Below are 23,990 nucleotides of genomic sequence, written 5' to 3'. Positions count from 1 at the left end.
TATCTCGAGATACAGTGCATCGTTCAAGCACTCACAAAGAATTCAGGGGGAATTACGTATGACACTGCATTATAGTGGGATCAAGACATAGCGATGGACTATAATTCTGAGGTAAAGTAAAACAGCTCAGTGTTTGAAAGAAACAGCACAGAACTGTGCTCAAGCAAGCATGAAGTCCACCCCCATTTACAAGCTGTGACGCACAGCGAAGCGGACTGTGATTGGTCAGAATGTGCCCGCCCTCTTTTGAAGGTAACTTATTAAAACAGCCGTTGGGCGGAGTCGAGACCCCGACTATATATTCAGTCACTACAACCTAAGGTACTGGGTACGACTTTGTCCTCTTTTACAGCATCTAGGAAGGGGACAACATCGCTGTGAAGTCAATAAGGCCCGCTCAAACATCGCTAAAAAGGGAACTAATCACCGAAAATGTCTGCTAATAAAGATGGGAATGGTGGATGGAAGACCTTTATCTGGAATTCGGACAAGAAGGAATTTTTAGGACGCACAGGCTGCAGTTGGTGTAAGTGTTGAAATCTTCTCTTGAATTAAACTATTTTTTTCTTCAATGTTAGATATGAATATTGATACTGAACGATGTTATAGATGGGAGAAACAGCTACAGTGTTGGAAAGTCTCAACACCTGTTTGATCTTCAAGCGCTGAGTCGTGACTTTCGTTTTCAAACCGGGAAAAAACGCCGCGCACTGGCGGCGCTCTCAAACTGTCTCAACCAGATAATTTTATTAAGCGATTTTAAAAAATCTACTTCGCAAATAAATATGTTATAGTTTGTAAATGTACCGAAATAATTTAGTCATAAACATGTAATACATGAACTCATCAGAGAATAATGCGTGTAATGAGCCAGAAGTGGGTGAAAGTGGAAATTACTAATGGACAATGAAAGCTGAAAACATTGTTTTACAAAAGAAAGAAAGTGTTTAGTGTTTGAAAAATCGTTTACTGAGCTTTTAAAGTTTAGGTCAATCCTGGGGCTCTTTAAAACGAAAAAGGTCATTTTGAAGGTCGTGATAACGATGTTCTGCTATTGTTTAGGAAAGAGTCAGTCAGTCAGCATTGTGTGCAGATATCTGAAATGTACAGTATAGTTGTCTACGAATGATCATTTGTAATATTTATAATATAAGTTGCAAGCAGAAGCTAATGACATGAAAATGTTGTGTTGGTGACAACATTATGTGTATTATCTTCCCTCAAGGTGACTCAAAGTGATTTGGCCTGTGTAGTTAACTCTTAGCCTATAATTAGCAATAATGCAATATTGGCAGTGATATCTGTTTATTAAGTACTTATTCATCTTCCAGCTTTCGTTGTAAATACAAATCGCATGAGTCGTCGGGTTTATTTAGGCTTTTAAAGCGGGAAACCGTATGTGACTGATAGTTTTATCAACTCTCAACATGTGTTTCTATCTCTGCATTCCTGCTCATGTGTATTGTTCAGAAACCACGCGTTATAAATAATTATTTTTTTTTATCTTTAATCACACTCGGTAAGTTGATTTTTGTTTAAAAATATGCAGATAAGCAGTAAAATGGAGGGAATATGAGACACACACAGCTGAGTTTAGTCTGACACATGAGGAGTGTCATGAGTGTGGCAGTCACATGTAGCTTAGTCTGCTAGGTTCACTGTGTGTACTTTGAAGTATCACTTTAAAAATAATTGAAATACCTGCAAAATCTTTCCAAAATTAGTACTTTTTTAATTAATGAGTCTTATCAAATCAGTAACAGGTTGGGTAAATTTAGACCTGGCAAACAATATCAAAACACTATTGTGAGTTGGATCATTTTCACTGAAACGCATCTTAAAATCGTTTTATTCATTTAAAGAGGAGTTCTTTACTTTATTGTTTCAATTGATCATCTTTTAGTCCCGGTTTCAGTGAATTGTTGATAAATGTAAAAGGAAACTTCGGCCATCATCCATTTCCCCCCTGTGATCTACAGTACTTTGAAACTCAGTTTGTTGCCCAGAAAACTTTAGGACTGAGGAGGAATACATGAATGAATGTGGTTATAATAAGGAATTAAAACTATCATAAGACTTCAAAAGCAGACATCCTCATATTTATACCCTCAGAGAGAAGCTTTTTTTCTCTGCCCATTATGATTACAACATGTGAAACTATTGTTTGTGGCTTTGCACTCAAACTTGAATGTGTTTCCTGTAGATTTTGAGGTGTCAATTATTCCCTATTTCCAGGGCCGAAGGAAAGGAAGTTTAACCACACACAAACAAGCCGTCAGTGGCACATGAAATTATGTTTACAGACTGGCACTGCAACTGACTGACAGGAATGTTATTCTGCAAATCAGGAGCTTGTCTTCTGTTGTTGCATCATACAGGAAACGTGAGTTCTGGGAGCTATGAGTTATAATGTGTGAGCTAGACTGAAGCTGGTGTCACTGTCACATCAGACACTCACAGCACAGTGATGAATTTCTAGAAAGATTGGGTTGTGTCCCAAAATGTTGGGGCCTTAAGACAAGCTAACTTCCTGAAACTTGAAACAACTTGAAAGAAATCAGGAAGCCATAAGTCACACATGTTTGGTATATTTGTAGAGGAAATATTGGTAAATACTATGTATTTTTAAATTGTAGATGTACAAAAGCTCAGTTTAGAGTTTTTTATTAAAAATTTTTAGTTATGCAGTCTAATGAATAGGTTATTCATTCATTCGGACAAGAGTCCATTTTCACCTCAGATGACTTGGGTTTTATTACTCCGTATGCCCTGTAGTTTAGTGACTGTTTAGTCTTGGACTTTATGTTCCCTTAAATGTCCAATTTAAGCCTTTAATATATAATATATCGATATATATATATATATATATATATATATATATATATATATATATATAAAATGTTTCCAGACTGCGAACCAAAAATAACTGATTGCGACAATAATTTACAATCTAGTTGCCATTGGCGACAGTCGGGTTGTGTGCGTTCATATGCGGTTTCTTCAGATATCATCTTGAAAGTTATTGAATTCATTTATAGAGCACGCACCAGTGTGTCTCGAGCTGCTTTTCACCTGTTCTGTTTCTGATGAGCTTGCTGCACCGCACGTAACAACAAACCCAGAACGAGTCGTGAACAAATGTGTCTTTTGAACCAGATCTTTTTCATGAATCACCTGAAAAGAACTGAGGTTTGAACTCAGGAGCTCAGTTTAGCAGTTTGAATCATGTTCACTTTCTTAGCGAATCAGCTGTCAATGAGCTCACAATTGGGAGCGCAGACATTTCAAAATAAGAGACCCGTGTATATTTCGGGCATCTTTATAATTAAAAGTCCCATATAGTGTACCACTTTTTTCTCCCCTTTTCTTTCCAATCCCAATCTGGTAATTATTGATTGGGATTGGAGTAGCAGAATAAACATTTCATTCAATTTGCACTCTTGTAGTCTATGTGTCTTGGGCTATCCGGTAACAGAAAAGAAAGACTAAGGCAATATTTATTTATTTTTTAAAATATGTGTGTGTGTGTGTGTGTGAAACAAAATCAAGCTTTTGACACCTAGGACAATTAAGGGACTTGTACACAACTATTACATAAGGTGCAAACATTCATTGATGATCAAGAAGACAGCACACTACTATATGCATACTATACCTTCTGTAAATATTTGTAATGTAGATTCTGAAGAGCAATACTAAATAAAAAATTCAGACCCGCTTTATATTAGGTGGCCTTAAAGGGTAACTAAACCCTTAACCAACTTTTTTTAGTTAATGATCTGTAAGCATGGGACTTTATTAGTACTGGTCATTGATTCAAGTAATTTTTTGGACATTTGTGTATAAAGCGTTTTAATTCTACAATATATGGTGTAAAAACATCTGAGTGCTGCCCTCTTCAGGTTGAACGGTGGCTACTGCAGTTGAATTTTCCTATTGGCTGTTGCGGTACTTCGTGACGTAAGTGGTGACAGCTGACGTAAGCAGGTTCCAGCTCACCATGCCAGATTCATGTACATGTCGTCTTGCGACCGTGTGAGGAATAATAATAACATAGAGTCTGACAGCAGCTGTCAATTAATCCGTCACTACGAGTCTCAGGTGCCCCCCCGCTCAGCCCCGCACTCGGTTCGTTCCCTCTATCCCCGCCGAGGTCTGCCCACTTTTCCAGCATTTTCAAATATTTCTAGTGGGTGGAGTCAGACTCTGAGCAGGTGTTTAGTTACCCTTTAACTACTATGTACTTAACCATTTGATACAATGTACTTATTATGTACATGCATGTTGCATGTAATTACATTTAAAGTACTTGCATTTAATTACATTTGTAGTTACACTGTTATCTTTACCCCTAACTCAAACCTTACCCCAAAACCTAACTCTAAACCCTAATCCTTACCCTACCCTTACTCCTAAACCTACCCGTGCTTCAGCCTCAGTAGCAGCAAATAAGGGAATTTTGCAGAACAACATGTAGTTAAACAGTAAATACATAGTCTTGTATGTTAGTATGTTGTATATTAATGTTAGTACATAGCAGTTAAGGCCACCTAATATAAAGTGTGACCAAATATTATTTTATCTCTTATATTTATATAAACTACAAAAGAGGTTTAACAATAATGAGACAAAAGGGAATGCTTATATTCTCAACTATATATACTGTTTATTAAACCTCTGATTAATGGGTGCTGTCTTCCTTTTCTTTCTATCTTGTCTCTGAACAGCAATCTAAATTGAGCAATTCTGTAATTTGGCAACTAAAAACAGCCATTTGGCTTCATTTTTCTCTCCCTTTTTCTTTCCAACATTTGGAATGCCCAATTCCCAATGTGCTCTAAGTCGTCGTGGTGGCGTATTGACTCTGCCTCAATGGCGGAGGACAAATCTCAGTTGCCTCTGTGTCTGAGACCGGCAATCCACGCATCTTATCAACTGGCTTGTTGAGCACGTTACCGCGGAGACGTAGCGCGTGTAGGACCTGGCTGTAGTCACTCGGCACGCCCTAGCAATTTGGCTTCTTAATGTTTCAGATTAGGAGCCATTGGCTCCTAAGTCATTTTTTTTTTGTCTGGAGCCCTGTATATGTATATATATATATATATATATATATATATATATATATATATATATATATATATATATACATACATACATACATACATACATACATACATATATATATATATACACACACACACACACACACACACACACACACACACACAACTGGTCAAAAGTTTTTAAACACTTACTCATTTATTTATTTTTCACATTTTAGAATAATAGTAATGTCATCAAAACTATGGAATGGAACCATAGAACAAATGGAACTATAGGAATTATGTTGTGACTAAACAAAATACAAAATAAATCAAAACTGTTATATTTTAGCATCATCAAAGTAGTCACCCTTTGCCTAGAATTTGCAGACATGTTTTCTCAACCAACTTCTTGAGGTATCACCCTGTGATGCTTTTTAAGCAGTATTGAAGGAGTTCCCATCTATGTTGGGCACTTATTGGCTGCTTTGCTTTATTATTTGGTCCAAGTCATCATTTTCAAAAAAACTTTTTTTAATTTTTTATTAAATTTTAGTTTTATAATGAAATAAATTAATATGGTGGCACAAATATATTTTTGTCTACAAAACTCATTTTAAACATTTAAGCATATGCCTTTGGATCAAAAGATTTCTTAGATCGTGAGAAACATTTCAGTCAAGTGATTCAAAAGGTTTGACTGGTAGTGCGTATATATATATATATCATTTCTTCACAATTAAATATAAATATGCCTATGTTTGTTTTTCTGTTTTGGAAAATGAAATGTAATTTTTCTATTGTACATGTACTGAAATATACTATTGATTACAAAAGCTCACTTTAGAGTTTTTATTTACATTTTCAGTTATTCAGTCCAATGAATAGGTCATTCATTCATTTGGACAAGAGTCCACCTCAGATGACTTGGGTTTCATTACTCCGTATGCCCTGTAGTTTAGTGACTGTTTAGTCTTGGGTTTTATGTTCCCTTAAATGTCCAATTTATGCCTTTAATATAAATACATAATTTTTTTTTTAGCAATATCACACTCGCAATCACGAGTACGGTCATTAAAACGCATTTGTGCATGGAACTACTTTCTTATGCAATGGATCAGAATCTGCCGTTGCTGGTTCCAATCAAATGACGTGTCCAAGCCTCCATTAGTAATTCAAAAATATCACTTCAGAAATAGTATCACGGCTTGTGCTGGGATAAACAAGGATGGATGTATGTGTGTGTGTGTGTGAGAGAGAGAGAGAGAGAGAGACTGAGCGTGTGTGATCACCTGTTGCCACACCCAAGCAGAGATGCTGTCAGCTTTCTGAAGATCAGCTTTCTCAGTGGAAAAGTAGCCGTCTAAGTGGGGGTATTTCTCCCTATTTCGCGGTAGCTGGTGCGCAAGAGTCATTCGTACTACAAGCTTGCATACCTCAGGAATTTTCCTTAATCGCACTGAATTAACGTGTTAAATCGACAGCCCTAATATATATATATATATATATATATATATATATATATATATATATATATATATATATATATATATATATATATATATATTTATATATTATTTATTTATTTATATTTTCACAATTAAATAAGTATCTGCCTATGCTTGTTTTTCTGTTGTGGAAAATGAAATGTAATTGTCCTATTGTACATGCTCTGAAATATACTATTGACTTCATAAATTTTTCTTCACAGTAAAAATCTTCATCTTCTATGTAATCTTCTATGGCTGCTTGGCTGGAATTTTCATTGGCACTATCCAGGCCATGCTTATGACCCTCAGCAACTACAAACCCACATACCAGGACAGGGTTGCACCCCCAGGTAATGAACCAAATGATTTAATGTTCAAGATATTACATGCCAATTAAGGCTGAATGATTTGGACAAAAAAATTTCATTGCGATTATTTTGGGGGGGGGGAAATTGATTGCGATTTAAATGTGATAATATAAACATAAAACAAAAAAACATGTGATTCCTTTTTACCAAAATTAAACCATGCTTTACTGCCAGCCAAAAATAATGTCCTTGAAAGGGTGTTCACAATTGAGTCCTCTAAAAAGAACCAAACTAAATAAATAAATAAAACTGTGAAATAGAGGGGGTGGGGGAAAGCATCACTATCACTAAAAATCCAATTTGTGAAAGGGTCAGTTGACGTTTCATAATTTATTTATTTTTCAAACCCTGTCAACTTGAATAAATATTATTGCAATAATAATGTTAATACATTATTATAGAAATATATTATTGTATAATAATAATTATCATTATTTCTATTATCATTTATTGTTATATAACAGTAATTTATTTCTTTAATTTCTTAACTTACTATGCAGAAAGCGATTTCGGCGGAAGCTTTTATTTTGAAAACTGAAGGGATGGAAGTATTCTGTTGTTTGAAATGATGAAATGATCTCATCTCACCTTGCTGTCAACAAAAACCCACTCTCATGGGATTATTTTAAATGTCTATTTATGTGAAATTACACAAATGTGCAATTAAAATCAATCTGGGGTGCTTTAAATAATGCGCTCAGTGCACGTTAGCACACCTAACTGAACTCAGAGCACCAGAATGATAGGGAGTATGGAGCTCAGAATCACTCTGAAACCACATGTGTAATACAATGATCCTGTTGTATTTAAGAAAGCACTACACACTACATACAAAACAGCCATGCACATAGGCGCAGCACAGCGGGCAGTGCGTTGAGACTATTTATTTATTTAATTAAATTGCAGCCCGTGCAGTTTGAAAATTGCACTGGATCATATCGCGATTTCAATTTTATTTTGGTTATCGTTCAACCCTAATGGCAATACAAATATATCTGCCCAAATGTGTTTAGAGAATGGTAATATTTGTTCTACATATTTTAAAGTTGCCCCACCTAAGTGATGCAGAATGAAGTAAATGTACTTTAACACTAATAGTTGTTTTGACTTGTGTGGTTTGTGATAAGTACTAAATGCAGCAGTGTTGTGATGTTGTTGATGGTTTAACTGTCCTCTATGGGACTATCATAGTGTTCCCTTGCACTATTTATAACAACTTGTTTGTTCTTGACGAGTGATGTTTATAACGTCTTTTTTCAAATGACAGCTTTCAATGTCATTTTTCAAAATAGAAATCACAGATCTGTATATCTTAACAATGTGTGTGTGTTTTTTTTTTTTTTTTTAAATAAACGCTTTAAAAGGAATTTCCGGGCTCAATACAAGTTAAGCTTAACCAACAGCATAACGTTTATTATCACAAAGATAATTTCTTGTCCCTCGTTAATTTAAAAAATAAATAAATCACAGTTACAGTAAGTCACTTACAATGGAAGTGAGTGCAGCCAGTCCATAAACATTTAAATACGCACTGTTTTAGAGGTATGGCCACAAGACGTAAACATTATATGTGTTAACATGGTTTTAATGTGTGATAAAATTGCTTAATATCCTTATCGGAGTAAAGTTATTTCCAATATTACAACTTCTGTCATATCGACGTTATGCAGGTAAACCCAGTAATCTGTTAAACACCACAATGCCAGTAAATCCCTGATTTTATGACACTAAAATCACGTTGACATGTCTTGTGGCTATACTTTTGAAACATAGTCTATTTTAACATTTATGGATTGGCCCCATTCACCTCAATTGTAAGTGCCTTACTGTAACTGAAATTTTTGGAACTATTCGAAATAATGTTTATGTTAATCAACATTATGGCACAAATGCTGTTGATTGAGTGCCACTTGAACCCAGGGAATTGCTTTAAACTAAGATTTGTTTGTCATCTGGAAAATGCTGTGGTCTTTTCATTTTGATTGTTGACAAGATTCACAAGAGGCTTCTCCATCACAAGTTATTAAAAGCAATCGAGGTGGCAGGAAAGTTCCATATTATTCTTTGGCATTGATATGGAAAACAGAAAGAACAAAGAACAGACAGTCTCATTTGATCGAAGTCTCAAACTGTTCCAGAATACTGGAACCCAACTTTGTTTCTGTAAACCTTGTGACAGCTCTGCTTCTCTTAAGGTCTGTCTGACCTCAGATAGAGGAGGGTAGAGGTGGGGATTGTAATGGAGGAAAAGGAGAGAGAGACATAGAAAGCCATTTTGACCATCACACTCCCTGCTAGAATGAAGAAGCTTCCTGTTTGGACTCTGAGAGCTAAGCTGTTCCTCACAGCTACACACTTTGCATGTCTTTGAACTGGTTTGTCTGTACTTCACTTGGGACAGACAGTATCAGTGGATTTGGGCTCGAACATACCATTGAAATATTTTACAACAGGTTCAGGGTTTATCAAGCTTTCGGTAAGCCTGTTTTGCTCAAAAGAATCTTGTGCAATTGAGCTTTGGCTAAAAAAATTGAAAAAGATACAGTGGAGATCATTGTATACTGTGAATTCCATAATCTGTGCAGCAGCTTAGAGAATGTTAGGTTGCTTTACACTAGCCTTGTGCCAATGAATGTTTACATAGTGCAAACTCCTGCCTTGACATTAAATTGAGCTGGATTCATAAAGCACTGGCTCAGACCCCATACATAAACATCTCTGCAAAGAAGAGCCAGTTCCCCTTTAAGAGAAGCGGCCCTCGAACAGTGAACTCTAGAGAAAGACAGACAACATGAGTAGGAATGGAGTGGAGATCACCATGGTGTGCTGCTATTTGCTGTGAAGAAGGCCGGACGTAGAAGACATGCAAGTCCCGCCTCCTTCTTCAGGGCTAAAAGTTTCCATTGTGTGAGAGGAGCACGTGAGGTTGTGGAGAGGGAAAGGGGGAGAGCTGGAAGACTCTCACACAAGCTCTAACTAGATAGACAGAACGCCTGTGTGATTTTAGAACTGTATTAAAAAAATGCGGATAAAACTTTCTTGGGTCAAAGTTCTAAAGCTTGTCTTTATCACCCGCTTTGCCATGTGAAAGCTACAGCGCATGCATGGGAGGTCATTACTAGCCTATTGAAAAGTATCTTCGCATTACAGACAATATAAGGTTTCCGTCTGCTTGTTCTCCTCTGCTGGCTCTGCTCATACCACGCCCCATTTTAGGCCATCCACTCAAGCTGGTGGAAAATTACTGCCAAGCAGAGAATCTTAATAGTAAACTTCCATGGCAATGAATGGAGCCATGTTTGTGCCTCAGATAGCAGACATTCACTGTTATTATATCTAAAGGGAGATTGTGTGGGGGAAAAGTCACTTCTACATGATAATTTACATTCTGCCCTTTTTTTTATAGGGTTATCACACACTCCACGCCCGGACAAAGCAGAGATCTTCTTCTCCTTAAGTGATCAGGGGAGTTATACGACATACATAACAAATATGAAAGTCTTTCTGCAGAGATACAATAGCGAAAACCAGCTTGATCAAATGAAGTACGAAGACTGTGGAGGTACATCAAGTTCTAAGATCTTTAAAGGAATGGTTCCCCCCAAAATTACTTTAAAATCACCATTTACTCACCCTTTAATGTCATTAGGTAGAATTGCCACTTCAGTCAGTCATAATTCACTTTCATTGTATAGAAATAGATGCAAAGAAATGACTGGGAACTCACACTAACATACTGTGTAGCATCTCCATTTATGTTCCACATTGGAAGAAAGAAGAGGAGAGTTTTAATTTGTGGGTGAACTATCTCTTTTAGGTAACTGTGTTTATGTGTGTGGTTTACCTTAAGTCTTAGTAACCCTTGCTGTATTATTAAGGAGGTCATCTAAATATCTCTACAGCTCTGTCAAAGGTTCTTCATTCATAACTCAACAGTTCATGTTTGCTTAGGTAGACAATTGTGGTTTTATTTGACCATCTTTTTGCAAGCTCATGTACTATTGTGGTAAACACAGTTGCGTTAGACACTAACAGGCTTTAACACGTTTCATGTTCAGACAAACCTGGAACCTACACAGATCGTGGAGAACTGGAGGGTGATGACGGCGTGAGAAAGGCCTGCCGTTTCGATAGATCCTGGCTGAAGGATTGCTCGGGTATAACGGATGAAACTTTTGGCTTTGAGGATGGCAAGCCCTGCCTAATTGTTAAACTCAATAGGATTGTCAACTTCAGGCCTAGGGTGAGCTTTAGCTTGTTATAATAGAAATGTTTGAATGCGTAAGACATCCAAGGTTGTTATCCAAGACTGTTTAGATTGACATCTCAATATTAAACCTCTCTCTTCAGCCTCCAGCTTCTAATGACAGTATTCCTGGGCCAATTCTCACCAGATATCAAAGCAATATCATCCCAATCCACTGCTCAAGCAAGGTAAGAAACTCTTGCAAACATAGCTTATACAAACAAAAAACCTGTAGCATCTTATACTAGTTATACTTGTCAACAGAGAGAAGAAGAAGCAGACAAGCTTGGGCCGGTTGACTACTTCGGAGTGGGTGCTGGTTTCCCTCTCCAGTACTATCCTTACTACGGCAAGCTGCTACAGCCACAGTACCTCCAGCCTCTGGTGGCCATCAAGTTTCAGAACATCTCAAAGGATTTCGACATGCGCATAGAGTGCAAAGTATTTGGAGATAACATTAAATACAGTGAGAAGGACCGTTCTCAGGGACGCTTTGACATCAAAATCCACATCAAGTCATGACCATAGCTATGATTAGCACTTTTACTCTGCCCATTTCAAAACACAATAATTTAGACAAATGCAAATTCAATTGGAAAACAACTAGTCTTGAACAAACTTTCATAACATATGGGACCTACACTTAATTTGTATGCTTTACACTAGCTTTCTCTGCATGTCTAGGGTTAGAATGTAAATTACAGGAAGAGTAGCAATAGCAAAGTATTTATTCTACTGTAAATGAGAATATTCCGTGAGCCATGGGATGTTCATTTATTACTGTAAATTATAATTCCACTACTGATGTAGCGAGCAGTGTTTCTGTCCCCTGAGTATTTCTGCCTAGTTTGGTCTCTTTATATTTTATGGAGTGTGCAGTGCAGTAGTCGCATACAATGGTCCTTTCCAAGCCATGTTGTAATTTCTGTTGTCTTATGTGAGAGACTTAGTGGTCCAAGGTGTGTGAGTGTTGTTTAGTATAAGCAAAAGAGTCTGTGAGAATATGTGTGGATTTGTCTACTTCAAAACTGAAAATACTGGCATGGTACGCTCTGAACTCCCCAAGTCTGTATGTGTGTGAGTAAGTGACTGCACTCCATTCAATTCTTCTTTTTTTCCTTTTCCTTTTGTCTTTTATTTTTTGTTGATTGTGGGGAATATGTTTTTACATCACCTTTTGACTTTTATTTGATTGTCTTGCAATTTGGGACATTGGGGCTAATGACAATTCTGTGTAAGGCTTTTATTACCTTTACTATTAAGTGTAGAACTGTGTGTCGAGCCTGGAGGACTGAAGTGTGCCCAGTGGTCACCATGGCAACTCAGTGCTTTTGATTATTATTATTTTTATTTTGTTCTGAAGATACCACATGATGTGGTGTTAATTTCTAATGAATGTTTTAGCCATTTTCATGGTGGAAGAATTTTATATTTATGCAGTTGTACATTTTTTTTCAGCAGGAGAACGTGTAATGTATGAATCCAAATACCAAAGTCACTGGTCAAAGGTTAGAAACCTATCAGATGCAATGCAGTACCCCATGTAATAGGATATTTTGTTGGTGTTAAAAGTGCTCAAAAGTCAATGTTGAACATCACAACACTTGTCAAGAGTTATGTGTGCTCTTGTATTGCTATTTAAATCTTGAGTAAGACCTAAAAAAATTAAATAAATGGACAGACATATGAGGTATCTTTAAAGTGGTCTTTATTTAAATAGTGTTGGATTAATGTCGCTCACATTTTCTTCATCCATCTAAAATCTTAAAGAAATACTGGACCTGCAAAACAGAAGTGATCACAATTTAATATGATCTTCCATAATAACATTGAGCAATACTCTGATAACTATCACAAATCAATGTAAGAAAACTTTACATGCAATTTGAAATCACGAGATTCTCTGCTATTGATGTCAAAACATCACTTGCACACATTGAATAAACAATAAGAATGCCGGCAAAGACGTTTGCATGCAAATCGTAATCAGCATAAAGGGTACAGCCCAACATGATCACACAGGAATTCGGCATGCAGTTTCCGAAAGTTTCATTACCTTGGGATCGGCAACAGTATGTTGACTCACTGACATGCCCTATCTCCCATCGGACATATTTGGAACAGCGCGGTGCAACAACAATTACCCTCATGGCTAGACTATTAGCGCATTGTGTCAGTTGCATGGGAGACCACAATTCAATCCCCAATCAAACGAGCAAGTTATCACGTTTGTATAAACAATCGTGAGCATGATATGGAGGTTGCATTTTGTCTCTACTAATGGTTAAGGTTTGATTTGGGTTTTGGTTGGGGGGTAGATTAAATAAAAGAAACATTTCTCTTATCTGTTTTACACCCTGTTCAGTTGAAAACAATTCATAATCCAACTGGATTATGGTGCCCTCTCGTGGATATAAATGGATGTCACACTTAACGCTTTAGCCTCTGGAGGCAGTGTTTTCAATTCTGTCGTCAACATATACCGATTTCGGCTAAAGAAAAATCGGCACACACTTGCCGATTTTTATGTGAGATCAGGCTGTAGAACCATTGGTTTATGCTTACCCTGATAAAAGAAACAATTTAAACTGTTGCACATTACAAGTTGTCATCTTATTGCACATAATCGTTGAAAGATTGTGCATGCAAACACATTCACTGATAGGTTTGATAGATCAACAACATGAAAAAGTACACTCACTGAGCACTTGATTAAGAATACTATGGTGTTCCACATCCCCATTCTGATGGTTAATGTGAACATTAACTTAAGCTACTGAACCATATCTGCATGATCTTTTTAATTGCACTGCTGCCACATGATTGGATGATTAGATAATAACATGAATATGTAGGTGTACAGGTGTTCCTATTAAAGTACTATGAATTATGGAATTGTAACAATTAATTTAGCACATTGTCTGGCCTCAGCATCAGATCACCAGCTTGATTTAGTTTCAAACAATTGACTTTCCCTGCATTGTGCCTGTTACAGTAGCACTCGTCTGCTCGGCATAGAGAGTTTGTGCGGGGCCCCTGTAAGGCCTGAGCTTTTGGAATGTCATGGCTGAGTCGGTCAGCAGGCAAATGATTAACAAGGGGCCATTTGTGCTAGGAGGCAGGACAGATCAGGAGTTGTGCAAAACAATGACGTCCACCGGGCCAAACCCACTCTCTGGCATAACAATGGCTTTTTTTTTCCTTTTACCAAACCAAATGTATCCGCATGCTTCCCCTCCTGTGAGACACTGGACTGTAGTTCTGGACCAGCCTACGGTGGACAGTCATGAGACTGGGATGCCATTTTGTTCTGGGCTTCATAAGCATTTGTGGGATGCATTAATATTCTTGACGCATCATCAAAGCAAGTTAGAAAACAACAATCTCTCTGAACAAAGCCAAAACGTGCACGTGTAGCTCTTGCATAAAACTAAGTTTGAATGAGATTTGCATGAGCAGCTCACCTCCAGAATCCCATCCTCTGGTAGGTCTGTGCAGTGAACTCCGTTCTGCACTTTGTTTTTGCCATAGAGAGCTCGTAAAGTGGTGGGCCGAAGATGGCGTGCAATTTCCTGTAAAGAAACAAAACACAAAATGACATGACGACAGCTCATTGATGGGGTAAATTTAGAACAATGGAACAAATGAAGAATGTGTTGTGATAGTTATGCCCAACAGAGCTGAGAGATCAGACGACATCACATATTGTCCAGGGTATCAGATTACTCACACATGTTTGTTCATGTTACTCAAACAGATACTTCCTGTTTACTACTCGTATTATTTCTACACACCCTCCACACTATATCAGAATCACGTCTTATGGATTTGTAAATATTAGTCTGATTTTCAAATCACCTTAAACTCTTAATTAGGAATTGTAGGCATGTATTAAAATGAATGTAACAGGGAGATTATCATGTAACCTGTTAAAAATGTCCTGTAATATTTAACTCCAAATCAATACAAAAATATGAGATTATATTTTGCATAAAGCAAATAAAGCCTACATTTAGGGCCATTAATTTATTTTAATGTCTGGACGTTTCTTTTTACAATTTTTCCACTATTTTCAATTATTACCATTCCGGTAACACAGTAATATTTTTTACTGTATTTTAGTAAAAACACGCTTTTGTGCAGTGTTTTTTTTTTTTAAATACTGAGCAACTTTGAATGGCAGTAGCAAAGGAGTATTAATATGATGTATAAATACTTCACAATTTAAATAATATAACTTTTTTCACATGTGGTAATGAGAATATTATAATGACCTTTTTCGCATTGTAGTAATGAGAATTTTTTATGAAAATAAACACATAATGTAAAAAATCTTGATGGCCAAACAAAAAACGCATAATTTTCTATATGCATATGGAGCAGAATTGGACCAGTACATTTTCATGACATGATGATTCATGAGAATGACCCAAAAGTTCAGAATGGCTTAAAGTTATGACAAGTCCTACACATAGACAATAGGTTAATCAATGACTCTATTTTCACATATTATTAGTTTGGAAAAAAGTCATCCATTTCATTTTCTCTAGTCCAGCTCAATCCATCTTGAGAGTAGCACAAGGCTGTAAAAGAACAGGCTGCTCAACATTGTGGACATGCTGTCATGTAGCAAAAAACTGTGAAACCCAAAATGAGTTTAATTGCCAAGTGTTATGACGTACACAAGGAATTGATTTGGTGATAGGAACAAGTGCACACAGAACATTAAAGTGAGACACAGAATATAAAACAAAGTAAGAGTATAAATAGACACAAATAATAGGACATATAACAGAATGGCATATGTACATGCGCAGTTGGTAACATATGTGCAAGGTATGGGTATGTACAGTTATTTAATTAAATATGTGAATTTACATATGTACATGAGATATTTATTTACATTATTGCACTATGGGGGAGTCCTAAGGCAGTTTAAATATTCATGTGGAAAATGGCCTGAGGGTAAAAACTGTTGTTGTGCCTGGATATCCTGGTGCTCAGTGCTCTGTAGCGCTGGCCAGAGTGCAACAGTTCAAAGAAGGAGTGGGCAGGGTGTGTGGGTTCACAAGTGATTGTACCTGCACGTTTCCTCACTCAGGAGATGTACGAGTCTTGTAGGGTGGGCCACCAATAACCCTCTCCCCAGGAAGATTTTTCTTGAAGTCCACAATCATCTCCAAGGTTTTGAGTGTCTTCAGCTCAAGGTTGTGACCACACCAGACAGCCAGTTGTGCGACCTCCAATTTGTATGCAGACTTGTCACCATCGCGGAAGAGGCAGATGACCGTGGCAAATTTCCGGAGCTTGACAGTTGAGTCCTTTGCAGTGCAGTCATTCATGTACAGGGAGAAGAGCAGTGGAGAGAGAATGCATCCCCGAGGAGCACCAGTGCTAATAGCGAGGATCCTGGATTTGAGTTTCCCCAGCCTCACTAGCTGCTGTCTATCTGTCAGAAAGATGGTGATCCATCGACAGATTGGGGTGGGCATGGAGAGCTGGGTCAGTTTGGTTGGGAAAAAATCAGGCATGATGGTATTGAAGGCTGAAGTCCACAAATAGGATCCTTGCATAAGTCCCAGGTCTGTCGAGGTGTTGCAGGACATAATGCAGTCCTATATTGACAGCATCATCTACAGACCTGTTTGCTCCAGTGATCTATTGAAGATCTGTGTGAAGATGGGGGCCAGGTGGTCAGTGCAGACTTTCAGAAAGGCAGGCGAAACACTGGGCCTGAAGTTTTCCTCATCCTCTGTTTCCGAAAGCCCTGGCACACATCCTCCTCACAGATCATGAGTGCAGATTGAGTAGCAGGGGGGTGAGACTGGGCCTTTCAAACCTGCAGTAAAACACATTCAGTTCATCAGCCATTAGTTGACTCTACAGAACGGGGGTGTCTTGTACTTGGTGATGCTTTTCAGGCTTTTCCGCACAGATGTAGGATTGTGCATGAAAACAGTTTTTTCTTCTTCAGATTTCCAGAGTAGCTTCTTTTAACCACTCTGATTTCTGGCCTGGCCTGGTTGTACAATATTTTATCCCCACTTCTGTAAGCATCCGAAGGCATAATGAAGCTGCCTGATTTTTCCAGTAAACCATGGTTTATCATTATTGACTGACAAAAATTTCCTAGTAGGGATGCATCTATCCTGACAGAAACTGATGTATGATGTCACAGTATCCGTGAGCTCATCCAGGTCTGTGGCTGCAGCTTCAAAAACACTCAGATCAGTGCAGTCAAAGCAGGTTTGTAGTTCCAGCTCTGCTTCATTAGTCAAACTCTTTACAGTCCTTACTACAGGCTTAGCTGATTTTAGTTTCTGCTTGTAGGTCGGGAGAAGATGAACCAAACAGTGATCAGAGAGTCCTAAAATTGCACGTGGGACAGAGCGAAATGCATCCTTTACAGTGGTGTAGCAGTGGTCCATTATATTTCTGCCTCTGGTGGGGCATGTGATGTGTTGCTTGTATTTTGGCAGTTCATGGGTGGGGTTAGCTTTTTTTAAATCTCCCAGAATAATAATAAGTGAGTCTGGGTGTTGTTGTTCCATGTGACAGAAGTTCAAGTGGTCTTGGCTGAGTTTACTTTGAGTTGACATTTCACTGCCCTTTAAACAAAATGTAAAACTAATACCAGGTCTTGACTTTCATTTGCACTCACATGTGCTACTCATTCAAAGCTCAGCTGGCCAACTTGCTAAGGCTATAATGGAACGTGATGAAATGAAATGTTCCCGAGGACACAAGCTGCCGGCTCTACTGTACTCTACTAATCTCTACGAGTAGGAAATTCAACACCACTCCATTTTAGCCCATGGGGGATGGGTTATCTAAATGTAAATAAATGAGCGTTTCCTCAACCATGCCCATCTTGTCACTTCCATTTTGATCTCTGAAGTTCCATTTCAGTGGCCCAGGACACAATTCAGACATATTATTAAGAATAAGAAAGGGCAACAGCGACTACACATTGTTGTGAGATAAATTCAGAGCCAGAATGAGTGTTTTGGTTCAAATAATGTCATCATTGCTTTTAAAATATCACTTACTTTTAAGCTTTGGAGAAGCTTAGAGACTTTCACTGGTTAGTTATTATCTCTTTATCTCGTTTGCTTGGCTACTTCAAATAGACTTTGCAGAGTCATTCCGAGGCAATGAAATCTATTGGCTTAGTTTTATCAGTCTGTTCTGCAATAACTTTAAACAAGACATCTGGCATTGTGGTGATTAGAATGTAGATAATGGCAAGGTTTGCTCATTTGTCATAAATCAATTGAAAAATATAGTGGCGATACAGAACTGAAACAGGAACTTCAGAAATGTGCCTGAAAGGAGTGACACATTTACTATTTCACATTTACTAAGTTTTTCCAGACAAACACATTTTTGAAAAAATGTGTGGGGAGTGTGTCAAGACAGCAGGTTGAAGTTTTAAGATGTTGTAATATTTCCAGGGTTTTGCCATCAATTTCCTCAAAATCGTGCATAGAGACTAATTTCTGAAGTTTTTGTGGTGGGTGCTGTCTGACCTGTCTGTTACATGAAAAAAAAAGATACAAACTCAAACTCGTTGCATTTTCTGTCAGAGTGCATTTCACAGGCAACCTGTGTTGGGGGGTTTGTTAGGGAGTATTTTTTCTCCTCGAGAACATGGAATTCCAAAGATGGCCACTGAGTGGACTGACCTGCCTTGAAAGAGGCTTTGTTATTTATTACCTTCTAACACCATCCTTGTATGGTAATACCCCAGTACATTTAGTAAGGGATATAAACTTTTTCAAAACATATCTTAACAGGGCAGGAAATACAGTATATCGGAAAAGAACATATATGTATACACCCAAACACATATACAGACTTGATTTAATTTTGAGTTAAAACGGAGGCTGTTGGTTCACTAAAATTGCATTAGTTATCCACAAGTGACCTGCAGCCACTGAGCTTAATGTCAATTTAATGACGCTTAATGTCAATTTAATGAAGCCCTCACACTGATGTTAATACACAGACTACAGACTACTGCTAGGAATAAACAAGCTTAGTGTCGTTCACATATAACATGTCCTTGCACTAAAAAGAACTAGATTCAGCGGCGCAAACACAGAAATGCAAAAATGCATTTTATCAGTCAAAGTTCTTTTTAACTTGACAAGGTGTCTAAAAACAAAGCGCTCCAGCACAAAACGCTAAAAAACAACACATAAAAAACAGCAAGCAGCAAGTAGGTATAGTTGCATGATGGCGATCTTCAAATGTGTGCGGAATCTCCAAAAGAAAGTGGGGTTGGTCCAAAAAGGGGTTGCACCAACTCCAAAGGGGGTCTTCACTTCCACTCACGGTGAAGGTTAGGGAAAGCCACAAACACTGAAAAGCCACGTGGACAAACTAAAAAAACGTGTTTGGTGTAAATGGCCCCTAAAGAGAGTTTATATTGCCTAGTGCCTCTTACTGCCTCTTTATCTGTGGAAATCCTTTGAGATTACCATTTAAAGCAGCACAAGTTTGTATGATTGAGCTATCAGTGTAGTGATATCCACTTCTGGCGGCCACTGTTTGACGTCAATATCTATACTGTTTCTGAGTGTTCTTATTCTAAACAGAGCCACTGCCGGATACATTGTGCATACAAGTGAAACCATCTCCCCCACACCACTGTACAGAACATGAATATCAATAGAGAGAACACACTGACGTACTGTCTATGTAGACCAGGGCAAAATAAATCTTTACCTCACAACCCCTCCTCCTCCTGTTTACTGATAAAATGGGGACTATTTTCAGAGGCTTTCCTAGTGCTACAACATTACGTGGTGTATGAATGCCTACTTTCTCTCATGCTAAACAAAGTTCTTGTGCCCAAGTTTTTATTAAGGAATAAAAAAATCCACTATCAATTACTCACCCTAATGTCTTTTGAAACGTGTATGTCTTTCTTCAAAACTTCTCCTTTTGTATTCCACAGAAGAAAGAATGTAATATGGGTTTGGAACAGTATAAGGATGAGTAAATAAGACAGCATTTTTATTTTAGGGTGAACAATTCATTTGATCTCAAATTATTAAATATTAATATAATTAAGCTTTATGTTAGAGGGACAGAGTCACACTAGACAGGAAAACTAGCCTTATATTGGTCAATCGGTAAGCCAATCTGGGTTTAAGACTGTGCTCATACTGTTCCAGCTCGAACAGTCATCAACTTCTCACATATAACTGTGCATGTGCATCAAGATGTTGCCAGGATTGAGATCAGCCAGACGGCCTGGCCTTAGTTGTCACTGAAGCTGGCAACAAAGTCAGTACATAAAGTCAGAAACATTAATTTGTCGTCTACGGCAATCCTATCAGAATCTTTTACCTGTAAAAATCGCTACTTAGATGAGACTAAGAGAAATAGCTACTTAGATAAAATTCCTCATTCACTTCCACCAAAGTCTCTCACTTCACAGCTATTAAAAGAGCCATTGTGTTAAATCTGCTTTACAGGTATGTTAATTAATGAGCACTAGACTCCATTGGCCATTTTTATTAATGAGGGCATTGTGTAATCCCAGACAAGTCAAGACTGATTTTTCCAGTTAAATCACCAACCCCTGTACAAAGTCAAATTAATTCCTGACTCTATAGAGTCATTATAAATACACACAGCCCCCACCACATGGTGTAGATAAAATATCATATAAAATACCATACATGTAGATTTAGTTTCAGCAAATGACAGGGTTTTGTTGTCCTCACCATGTATGGGTAGGCCTTTTAATCATGTTATTTACAGTATGAGGAAGATTAGAGCTGTAAATGTTTTTACTTATTTTTTGCCGGTTATGTGAGGATTTAAAGGGAAATAAGCGTATAATCTGAAAATTAAAAAAAATGCACACAATGAAAATGCACACAATAGGGACACATACTGTACACGTATATGAGAAGGATGCACATTAGGAACTAAATCAGGTACTGCACTAAAATAACTATATATATATATATTTATATAAAATAGTCATAAATGTATTGCATTCAAGGGCTTTTGTTAAAGTCTTCATAAGTCATAATCACTATTAGAGCACTTGGATTTCATCACGAGTCATTCTGTATATTTTATACTACTTGTCATGTGTTAAATAAAGTGTTGTGACTGCAGATCTGCCTGTTATGTTTTTATATTGCCAACAAATGGTTATGGTATATTGTTGAATGTTGAGAAGTTTTAGAAAAGGCCCACACACATTTAGAGGCAATTTTGGTAATTTCAAACTTTTTTGATCAAACATTTGAACAGTCATTTTACATTTTCAACTTTCTGGATAATGAAATGATTTACTTTGCTTTCCTTGAGGTTTTTGAAATGTCTGATGACATTCAAGGTTGTGGTGGTTGCATAGGAGATTTTTGCATTGCATATTGTGCATCTGGCAAATCTTTTTTTATTCACACGGTCAAATTCGAAATCTTTATAACCAAAGGAGGTTATTTTGGGAACTCGACAATCATCTGTCATTTTGGCACATTGTGAGCACAGCGTTAAATGTGCAGATGCAGATCGGCGGCTTAAATTTTTGCATATTAATTAATTGATGTCACAATATTTTTTTAAACACATTTCATTGCGATTTATAATAAGTTATTGAAAATAATAATAATAAAAAACATTCAAGTATTTGTCGAGTCATTTGGTTCAAGTCTCGAGTCGCTGGCTCTCAAGTCAAAGTCAAGTAATTTTCTTCATTCAGTCAAGCAAGTCACAAGTCCTTAAATTTGCAACTCGAGTCAGACTCAAGTCAAGTCATGTAACTTGAGCCCCCCACCTCTGGTATTTGAAAATCGGACATAAAGATTGCAAAATATTCAGATATCTACAAACATATAAGTAGGTTAATTGTGAAGGGAGACCAACTCCATTACATCATTCACAGTGCATCATAGGATTGGGCGGTCACTGTGAATAACACAGACTGATGGCTTCAACAGAAGCATATACCATTGATGAACAACCTCGAGGATCACGGTAGGTCTGTCTTTAAAGGTTTATAGGGTATAGTTGAAAATCAATTAGTCTATGGGGTAAATTAATGGGATACTTACTTCTGGAACCAGACTGTTGGGCTCTATTGTGTGCACCAGAACGATGGAAAACAAGATGGTGAGTCGCAGGGCACCGACAGCAAGTAGTGTACACTACACTTAGCATCTTTTATGAAGAATTGAACTACAATCCAATGAAGACTTGTGGCATATTCAAATAAAAAATAATGGAAGAAACTATTGATTTGAAGTTGTTGATTATAAGTATAGAAACAATATATTTAAGTTGATTGCAGAATATTCTGAAATATACAATTTTATAAGAAGATTCAGAGTGTAGGTAGATCAAAATGTGATCACATTTCTCTCAGGCACGATACCATATCGTACAAGCAACCTTTGAGACATGGGTTCTGGTCCCATGGAAAACAGGAAGTAATCTTGTTCACAAAAATTAAAGCGTGATTAAGAGGTTGCATTCTTGCTCTTACATTATATTTTTTCTCCACTGCTGGTTAGGTTTAGCATTGGGATTTCAGTTATGTTAGGGTTAAAATTAAATATGCATTCCTGTTGAATTTATTACATTATTTACAACTCTCTCTTGGCGCCACTCCCGCTTCAGCCACTGGGATCAGAGGTTTGAATTTCAGTCATTTCAGTCGGATTTCAGAAGAAGAATTTAAGATCTACTGTTGCCAAATTCGTAGTGCGGTCAGGCTGGATAGGTTGCGCTTACTCTGCATAGTCATGGAAGTGAAGTTCTTCACCAGAAATTCCGCTAACTTGAAATAATGCAGACTGACGGCTTCAGAAGCATATACCATTGATTAACAACACTGAAGCTCACAGTAGGTCTGCCTTTAAAGGTTTATGAGTTATTGTTAAAAATCAGTTCCCCTGTGGAGGAAATGAATATGATTGTTATTTCCAGAACCAGATTGTTGCACTCTATTAAGGTAAGAAAACATTCACTGAGCAACATGAAGGCAATAAAAGTTACCGTTAATAAAATGCTGTTTTATTTGCACACTTATAATAGGTCTGGGAGTGACAAGCTGCCTCAACGAGTGGTGATAGCCTAACTGTTAAGAATCTAGCAGTGAGAAAAAGGAAGGCCCAAGCAGGGATGAAGGAGACCTGTGGAGAATTTGTGACATCACAATGCTGCTCTATCACCACTGTGCCCTTGAACAAAACACTTCACCACAGGTGGTTGCAGGGGGACTGTCCCTGCAATTAGCATACTTTTAGTCATTTGAATGAAAAGCATCTACTAAATGGTGAGTAACCAAGCAACCATTTGTTTATGACATGCCTTTTTGTGAAGGCAAATTCTATACAAGGAAGTCAAAGTAGAAAAATGTATGTGTGTATACACCTAATAGTCACCCTAAAAATTAAAATGATGAACAAATAAACCTAAGTAGATTGTCCTAATATGAGGAAACTGTGAGCCAGATCCACATTTATGTGCTAGATGACAGACAGATTGTTTGAGGGAGCTCCAGTTCAGTCCCGGTCACATGGCTCACACACTCCCTATTCCTGGTGCCACTCTGATGTAATAGGGCCTTAATTAAGCACCAATCGGTGCTGTGGGATGAAACTGGAGCCTCTGAAGAGAGCACTGCCATGGTAACTACAGGCTCTGCCTTTTTGGCCATATGCTAACAGCACCGACACATGCTAGCACTCAGCACCATCTGAGATCACATTTAAAGCCAGACTGATTGAATAATCTAGTTTGTAGATAAGCAACAATTTGCTTTGCAATAGGAAATGTGCAAAATGTGAAAAGAAAATAGGAAATGTGGTTAGCG

General features: G+C 37.5%; 2 protein-coding genes across 2 annotated transcripts in view; one reads left to right on the top strand and one right to left on the bottom strand.

The window, feature by feature from the left end:
• Positions 1-308: 308 nt before the first annotated feature.
• On the top strand, positions 309-12,839 carry atp1b1a (ATPase Na+/K+ transporting subunit beta 1a). Its single transcript, XM_052130036.1, has 6 exons — positions 309-526; positions 6,754-6,882; positions 10,307-10,462; positions 10,959-11,143; positions 11,251-11,334; positions 11,411-12,839. Exons 1-6 carry the CDS (start codon positions 433-435, stop codon positions 11,666-11,668), a joined length of 906 nt encoding a protein of 301 aa, XP_051985996.1. The 5' UTR covers positions 309-432; the 3' UTR covers positions 11,669-12,839.
• Positions 12,840-12,841: 2 nt separating this feature from the next.
• Positions 12,842-23,990, bottom strand: part of nme7 (NME/NM23 family member 7) — a 58,061-nt gene continuing 46,912 nt past the window's right edge. Inside the window, exons 11-12 of the mRNA XM_052130032.1 lie at positions 14,611-14,718; positions 12,842-12,927 (exon numbers count right to left, since the gene is read on the bottom strand). Coding sequence (XP_051985992.1) covers positions 12,895-12,927; positions 14,611-14,718 — 141 coding nt within the window. The 3' untranslated portion in view covers positions 12,842-12,894. The remainder of the gene's footprint in view (positions 12,928-14,610; positions 14,719-23,990) is intronic.

This window comes from Xyrauchen texanus, chromosome 7 (genome assembly GCF_025860055.1).
Source record: "Xyrauchen texanus isolate HMW12.3.18 chromosome 7, RBS_HiC_50CHRs, whole genome shotgun sequence".
NCBI lineage: Eukaryota > Metazoa > Chordata > Actinopteri > Cypriniformes > Catostomidae > Xyrauchen > Xyrauchen texanus.
The sequence above is the reverse complement of the archived record's forward strand: the minus strand, read 5'-3'. Positions and strand labels throughout refer to the sequence as shown.

What these genes read in the sequence shown, in the direction of transcription:
- atp1b1a (XM_052130036.1), top strand. Translation starts at nt 433, where the DNA reads ATGTCTGCTAATAAAGATGGGAATGGTGGATGGAAGACCTTTATCTGG. An exon ending in GGACAGGGTTGCACCCCCAG is followed by an intron (nt 6,883 to 10,306) that starts GTAATGAACCAA and finishes TTTTTTTTATAG; the next exon opens with GGTTATCACACACTCCACGC. An exon ending in TTGTCAACTTCAGGCCTAGG is followed by an intron (nt 11,144 to 11,250) that starts GTGAGCTTTAGC and finishes CTCTCTCTTCAG; the next exon opens with CCTCCAGCTTCTAATGACAG.